Source organism: Lactuca saligna, chromosome 2, assembly GCF_052625555.1.
Source record: "Lactuca saligna cultivar CGN05327 chromosome 2, ASM5262555v1, whole genome shotgun sequence".
NCBI classification, from domain to species: Eukaryota; Viridiplantae; Streptophyta; class Magnoliopsida; order Asterales; family Asteraceae; genus Lactuca; species Lactuca saligna.
Window position 1 is genome coordinate 99046099 of NC_136418.1, and position 7619 is coordinate 99053717.

Below are 7619 nucleotides of genomic sequence, written 5' to 3' on the forward strand. Positions count from 1 at the left end.
AATATTACTATCAAATTTAAAAGATTATTTAGAACTATTTTTACCATTTAATATAATTTTCAATTATTATTGATAAAGATAATATGCAATATTTTTCTTATTTTGGACATATGGATGACATCTTTTTAATATATGATTTATTTTATATTTTGTTATGTACTTTTATTAATTTAATAAATAAAAAATAAATAAGAAGTTAAAAAAAATGTAAAATTGGTATTAAATGAGGGGACATTAATGCAAATATTTCTTGAGTTGAGCCTCCTAGGAGGGGTCCTGTTCATTTGGGTTGAGTGATGAATGGTAAAGCACCTGATGCCAGTGAACTGTACCTTGAATTTGTGTTCATTCGTGATGAGTACTGGCCAGCATTCCATGTGAGAGCATCCTAGGAGGCGGTTCTGTTCACTTGCGTTGAGTGATGAATGGTAAAGCACCTGATGCTATGAATTGTTGTAATGCGCTTCTAAGCAAGCTCCGTTCTCTATATATTCAAAGAAAAGCTGCTATCACTGTAATCATATTTAATCACAATTAAAAAAACAATGTCTTTTTCAGAGGTAGACCTAGAAAAATTTCGAATCCCACTGGTGGAGATCACTCGGGCCACAAACCACTTCAGTTCAGAAACTCTGATCGGAGATGGTGGATTTGGTCTGGTCTACAGAGGACAACTCTCTAGCCACTGGAGAAACCAGCTAGTAGCCATCAAACGCCTTGATCCTCAAGGTTATCAAGGAACCAACGAGTTCCTTAATGAAATCAAGTTGGTTTCAAGTTTCAACCATCCAAACATCATCCCTTTCGTTGGCTACTGTGATGATGAAAATGAGAAAATTATAGTTTGCAAGTATGCTACTAACAGAAGTCTTGAGTATCACCTCCAAAACCCAAATAGGAGGCGACGCCTAACGTGGGAACAACGCCTGAAGATATGCTTAGGGGCAGCAACAGGAGTAAAGTACCTTCACTCTGGTGTTGGGGAGCACAGCAGAGTAATTCATAGAGATTTGAAGAGTGCAAATATTTTGTTAGATGATAATATGGAAGCCAAAATATGTGATTTTGGTTTGTCAAGATTAAGTCCAAGAAATCAGCAAGATACCCTCGTCCGTACAAGGCCTTCTGGTACTAGGTTTTACATGGATCCGGTTTACAACGAAAGAGGTAGGCTCTCTAAAGAGTCTGACATATACTCATTTGGAGTCGTAATGTTTGAAGTGTCGAGTGGGATGATGGCTTATAAGGTAAGGCCCTTAGAAGATAGCAATGAACTGTTTCTGATCGACATAGTCCGAAGCTATTATGACGATCATGGACTCGTTGACGGACTTGACAAGTTAAAAGATCCCACTATCAAAGATCGGACTGATATGAGGTCTTTTCATAAATTTAACGAAATTGCACATGAGTGCATTAACATGGACATAAAGAAACGCCCCACGATGGATAGGATCATCAAGGCGATTGAGGAAGCGTTGGATTTCCAAGTAAGTCTTTTTGTTTGATATTTTTAAGGAAACATATTTGCATATAATATATTATAAATTATTCCATGCATATTTTAATCTTGACTATAATCTTTTTTTATTATTATTATAACAATACAGTCAACCAAAACACTTATCTTTCCTCCATAAACACATTCTGGAAACAGATTTTCAGGTAAAATTAATTTCCAATTTGTTTATGAACATCTGAGAGAGACTCTAGCCTGGATCCATGAATCAGAAAGAACCCAAAAGGTTTGTCATGGATTAGGCAATGTAAAGATATCGGAAAGTGAAAGTGAGTCATTATTTTGATGTTGAGAGCACCAGTCCTTGAATTGTTATGAGGGCACTACGATCTCTTGGAGCAATATTTGATTAAATCAATGTTGGGGATCCATTAATTAAGATCACATCCAATGTGCATAATGCAGCAGTAACATTTTTTTTTTAATCTTAAAAAGCAGTATATATGTAATGATAAAAATGACTAAAATTTGCTTTTCAAAAAAGTCTGTATAATTTGTATTTATGTTAAATCATAAATGTATATTAAAAAAAGTAAAAAAAAAATATCTAAATAAAAAAAATAAAAAACTGATATTTTAAAATAAAATAGAAAACCTTTAAAAAACTTTAAAAAAAAATTGGATATTAAAACTAGAAAAAATAAAGTACGCAAAACAAAAAAATGTAAGAAAAATGAAAAAAAAAAAAAAAAAAGACCTAGTATGTTAAATATTTTTCAAACCGTACTAAATTGCTAAATATTTTTCTCAATAACTTCACCGTGAAAAACTTAACAAAAAAAAATTACTATATTTACTTTTTTTCCGTGAAATTAATAGTGAGCGTTAGGTTGTTGACGAAGATAGCTAGCTATTCGATTTTGTAAATTCTAAAACATTCATTGTAATCAATATTTTTTATCATTTACCATTATAGCTTAATAAATATAGTTAATCAATATAAAACAAATCACATTACCCAACATATTACAAAAGGAGGTTACGCCCTAACTATTTGTAGTAAAACACACTTACACATGATGAACGAAACAGCAAGTATCTTGAGATACTACCACTAAGTTCACTTAGAGATGCGTGCAGATGTCTGGCATCTCCGAAGGAATCAACTCAGTGGAATATTACGATGACTTTTGGGAGCCACTTCTGCCACAGGGTTACCAAGAAATCGTTGCGAGGGCGGTTCCACCGTTGGATTTTGACTCTAAAAAGCAACTCTACTTTTGCTTATCGGACTCGCCTATTTTCCTCGATGATGGCTACCTGGTAAATCGATCATCCTTGTGATACCCTATTTTTGCTTCTTCCTTTTTAAATATGTATATATAACCTCTTCCATCTTTGTGCGTGACTGTTGTAATAAAGAAGACTTCTCAAAATTCTAACTCATTGGCCATTGGAAATTTTTAATACCATGCAACATAAGGGATTTTTTTCGATATAATTGTTAAAAAAACACTTATAGTAACTATGATTTGGTCTCACATAATCCCAATATAAACAGAGCTTCCAACTAGATATGGAGAGTGGGAAAAAGTGTTATATGTTGGGCGCAAAGCAGCTATCAATTGAATGGCAAGATAACCCAAACTACTGGGAATGGGGACATACACTTAAATCAAGGTCTCTCTTGTCCTTTTAGTGCCATTTTCTATAGAATAACAAACATACAATACATGTTATAATGTTACAAGTTATAACGTGTTTGGCATGCATTGCTCCCTTGTCCAAAATAGCTTTAACAAGTTACACATGGTCCCATCTCCTCTGTATTATTGGAGTATAATCTAGAAGAACATATGCTTTCATTCGTGTAGGTTTCCACAAGTTTGTATACTTAAAGATGTATGTTGGCTTGCTATCCATGGCAAAATAGCATCTATGATGTTGTCGGGATACACTACATATGTAGCATACCTTGTCTTTCGAACTACTAGCAATTCACGAGGACTTTCTGTGCCCGCTAAAACAACGGTGAATTTTCATGGGGTAAAAATCGAGACCGAAAATGTGTATCTTCAAAGACCAGAGGCTAGGGAAATATGGCAAGAAAATGATAGGTTTCCTCATAGGAGAAAGGATGGGTGGATGGAGATCAAATTGGGAGAATTTATTAATTACAATGAAGAAGATGCTGGTGAGGTTGAGATGGCTTTTGACGAGGTTAAGCATTTAAACTGGAAGCGTGGTCTTATCGTGGAGGGCATTGAGCTTCGACCTAAATCTACATCTACTGATCAACATTCACCATTTGTAAATCACACATACACACACAAACAGAGGGAGAACGAGATGATCAACGAAGTAGCCAGTCGATCGGAATTGCCAAAACCTCGTCAGCCATTGGAATTGCAAGAACGTCATCAGCCAGGCATACTTTCACGAAGTTTTCTACAAAAAATATTATGGAAGTGTACGAAAACTAACAAAATAAGAAATTGATGAGACTTGTGTTTAACACGATGTCCTTAAAACAAATTTGTCCGCTATCAGATGCTTGTTTCTCACGATACAACAGTTGGAAGGAGTTTTTCTAGACCAGCCAATCTAGCAAAGCCTCCAACGAATTAAGAAAACAAAAAAGAAGAAGTAGAAGATGTATGGTTTCTGTAACATTTGTCTCTCAATCTCACATAGAGTGCAATATGTATACTAAGACAAATCTATAACCGACATGTTGTCATAAACTATGTAACAGAAAAAACTGATGACTGTCGTTAACCATTAAATCATAACCGACAATATGTGATGAATCTTATGTTTTATTCAAGTTTGGTAATGAGAAATATAAAAAAAAATCAGTTATAAAAAAGGAATGTTTGCTTAAAAGCCCCTGAACTGGTCGACCAGTGACATTTTGTGGCCATATGGAGGACACCCGTATGCAGTTTTAGTGAACCCAACCCAATTTGGTTTGCATTTGCACCCCTCAATGCAGACAAGAGACATAATTTAATCGATATGTCTTACATGCCTTGAAATACTTTCTACTTATAAACATATTTCCTTTTCCTTTTTGTCCCTATGTTGCATGGCTAAAAACTCACTTAACCTCTTTTCACAATTCACCCGACAACCTCATTTTAATGATTAATTTATCATTCATTCTAAGTCCCTTTTGGATGTGTGATAAAAATATATATATATATATATATATATATATATATATATATATATATATATATATATATATAACTTCTTAATAATTTTAATAATGTGTAGGGTTCGAAGTTCGTGTTCAAAGATAGAAATAAACCATTTTTCAAAATTAGTTAAACCAACTTTAAGAACAATCTCCTGAATGAATGAAAATTGATAAGACATTTTCAAACTACCTAGAGAAAATCCATTTGAACCGTACATAAGATATGTTGAAGTCCTTAATGTTTTGTCTTTTATGTAAACAATCAATGACTCTCACATAATTATCCATGATCTAGTAAAGTTGTAATTGATGTGTTTGTTATAGTCATATATAACGGACACGTGTCTGGTTCTACAAGAGCTCATAGGAATTAAGCCCCCTTTAATTCTTTTTAAAAAGACCTCAATTTTCTCTCACATAAGTGATTCTAACAAATCACTAAAAACCAACTCTTCATATTGCACCCATTTCTTTGACTTCTGGAGCTTTGTATAATTGCATTTTTTTCTCAAGAATGAGTTGCAATTCTTTGTTGACTTGTTCGTCGTCTTGTTCATTTCTTTCGGGAACCGAGTCGTCACTAGGGTTGTAAGATTATACTTACTGAGCATCACGAAACCAGAAAGCCTCCGGACGAGAAGATAGGAGTTGGGTTTCTGAAAAAACTTTGAGAATATTGCATAAATGGATTATCACCTGTATTTTCCCCTAAAAGACTAAATACGTTGTAAGATTGTTACATCGTGTAATAATGTGGATAGTTTTGGTTTTGTTGCTAGTTTTGGTCTTGTAGATAGTTTGAATTTTAAAATATTGGAAATGAACATGGAATAATTTTACTTGAACCGTCTTGTACGGATTTATGTCTTTGGCTATAACCGACTTGTTTAGCTTTGCCTCAAAAATTCATTGAATTGAGTGATAGAATGAATTGCAATGACTAACTACTTTGGATATCTATATGTAACGACTGAAAAATTCCAACCAATTTAAACTTTTCAAAAACAACCCGATTTCATTAAATTATTACAAAAAGGTTTCCAATACAATTTATTTAGATTATTCCCAAAATCACATCACAACATAAACATGAGGAGCGGTACGATCATGCCTTCGCCTTGCCACGGTCTCCTGAAGAACTTGAAAGATATTAAACCACAACTGTAAGCCCGAAAGCTTAGTGAGATATCCCCAAAATACCAACCACATATACCATAAACGCATAACAGGCCATATCATATCCGAACACAAAACAACCATGCACATCGGGTCTACTGTGTGACTGGTCCGCCGCACCGGCCCACAGTCCACCTGGTCCACCCTCCGAGTCTAGCCATATACATCGAGTCTGCAGTGTGATTGGTCCGCCGCCACCGGGCCTTCAATCCACCTGGTCCACTCTCTGAGTCTACAATATGACTGGTCCGCCCGCACCGGGCCTTCAGTCGGCCTGGTCCACTCTCCAAGCCTCGGCACGTCTGGTCCGCCCTCTTGGGGCCTACAGCCTATCCGGACCGCTCGCTGGGCCTTCGGGACAACCGGTCCACCCTGGGTATCTTGGCCTACAGCACAAAGCAGGACCCGCCTCAACCCAACTCCAGTCCAAACAACCATGTGCACATAAACATACAATCATATAACAATTCACAGTCAACAAACCGATCAAACAGACCACATAGCATATCATCATCCTAACCAAGATTCCGACCTAAGCGGTCACTAGCATAGCATCACCCTATATCTCAGGATATCGACCTCAACCAGGTCTCTAACATATACCATCCTAACTACCAGGATGCAAACATATCAAAGCAGTAACATAACAACAAATACCCAGATCTCAATCTGATAAAGGGCCGGCCTTGGTGCCTTAGACCCTGTTGGTATAGTGAGGATAACTCACCTCGAAATTGCCGACTGAACAGATAACCCAAGCTGCTCCAATCACTGATACGATCTCCACCACTGGCCAACCACCAAAACACTGAACTCAAAATAATATCCAATAATTACCAAAATGCCCCCGGAAGTCAACTGGTCAACCTTGGCTGACTCTACTCGCCGAGTCAACCCGATGACTCGCCGAGTCCCCATGCTCAGAACTTTCCCCAATCCGCGACTCAACTCACCGAGTCCAACAACTCTGAGTCCTTGCACACTCGACTCACCGAGTCATCCCTTGACTCACTGATTCATAGCTCAACCTGAAGAAAGGATAGGACCTCACAACCAGACTCGCCGAGTCCAAGAACAGACTCGCCGAGTCCAAGGCTATCTTCAACCTACTCGCCGAGTTGTTCTTCCAACTTGCCGAGTTCTAGACCATCTTCAAGCAACTCGCCGAGTACACCCTTGGCAATTGCCGAGTGCCTCTAGATCTCATTCCAAACAGAACCTTCCAGACCATGCAATTAATCCAAAAAGTAGATCTAGCCTCCTACAACCCATCCATCACGTAAAGTGGCGAACTTTACGTGAATCCAAAGAGATCTAGGCATTTTACACTTTAGGGTTTGGTTTGGGACAAGATAGCTTCACCAATCACTTATCAACAAAGAATTTATGCATTTTTGGATCATCACTACTCCAGATCTGAGGTAGCATCCTCAGATCCGTCTTCCAATCCCGAAATAACTCATAAAATACTCCAAAACCTCCAAAACAACCACCATTGATGACAATAAGGGAAAAAGGGCTCAAGACAGAGGATTCTTACCCCAAAGATGAGCCTAAAGTGACGTAGACTTCAGATCCACAAGCCCTCTTGGTGCTATCCTCTAATTCCTCCAACTTCTCTTCACAAATTCCTTCTTCCAAGCTTCAATCCTCTCAATAATGGAGTTTCTCACGATTAGGGTTTTCTCTGGAACACTCAAGGAAAATAGAGGCTGAAGATAAGGCATAACATCCTTTAAATAGGGGGCAAACCCTGAAGATTAGGGTTTTTTTCACCCAGCA

At 37.2% G+C, this 7619-nt stretch overlaps 2 protein-coding genes across 2 annotated transcripts; both read left to right on the forward strand.

Annotated features, from left to right (window-relative positions):
• Positions 1-545: 545 nt before the first annotated feature.
• On the forward strand, positions 546-1640 carry LOC145029915 (putative receptor-like protein kinase At5g59700). Its single transcript, XM_078978358.1, has 2 exons — positions 546-1490; positions 1611-1640. Exons 1-2 carry the CDS (start codon positions 546-548, stop codon positions 1638-1640), a joined length of 975 nt encoding a protein of 324 aa, XP_078834484.1.
• Positions 1641-2549: 909 nt separating this feature from the next.
• Positions 2550-4184, forward strand: LOC145028971 (F-box protein PP2-B10-like). Its single transcript, XM_078977643.1, has 3 exons — positions 2550-2782; positions 3021-3139; positions 3334-4184. The coding sequence occupies exons 1-3, from the start codon at positions 2600-2602 to the stop codon at positions 3956-3958; spliced, it is 927 nt and encodes a 308-aa protein (XP_078833769.1). The 5' UTR covers positions 2550-2599; the 3' UTR covers positions 3959-4184.
• Positions 4185-7619: the final 3435 nt, after the last annotated feature.

Coding starts and splice junctions, on each gene's coding strand:
- LOC145029915 (XM_078978358.1), top strand. CDS start 546: ATGTCTTTTTCAGAGGTAGACCTAGAAAAATTTCGAATCCCACTGGTG. Junction 1,491..1,610: donor AGGAAGCGTTGGATTTCCAA/GTAAGTCTTTTT, acceptor ATAACAATACAG/TCAACCAAAACACTTATCTT.
- LOC145028971 (XM_078977643.1), top strand. CDS start 2,600: ATGTCTGGCATCTCCGAAGGAATCAACTCAGTGGAATATTACGATGAC. Junction 2,783..3,020: donor TCCTCGATGATGGCTACCTG/GTAAATCGATCA, acceptor CAATATAAACAG/AGCTTCCAACTAGATATGGA. Junction 3,140..3,333: donor GGACATACACTTAAATCAAG/GTCTCTCTTGTC, acceptor TCATTCGTGTAG/GTTTCCACAAGTTTGTATAC.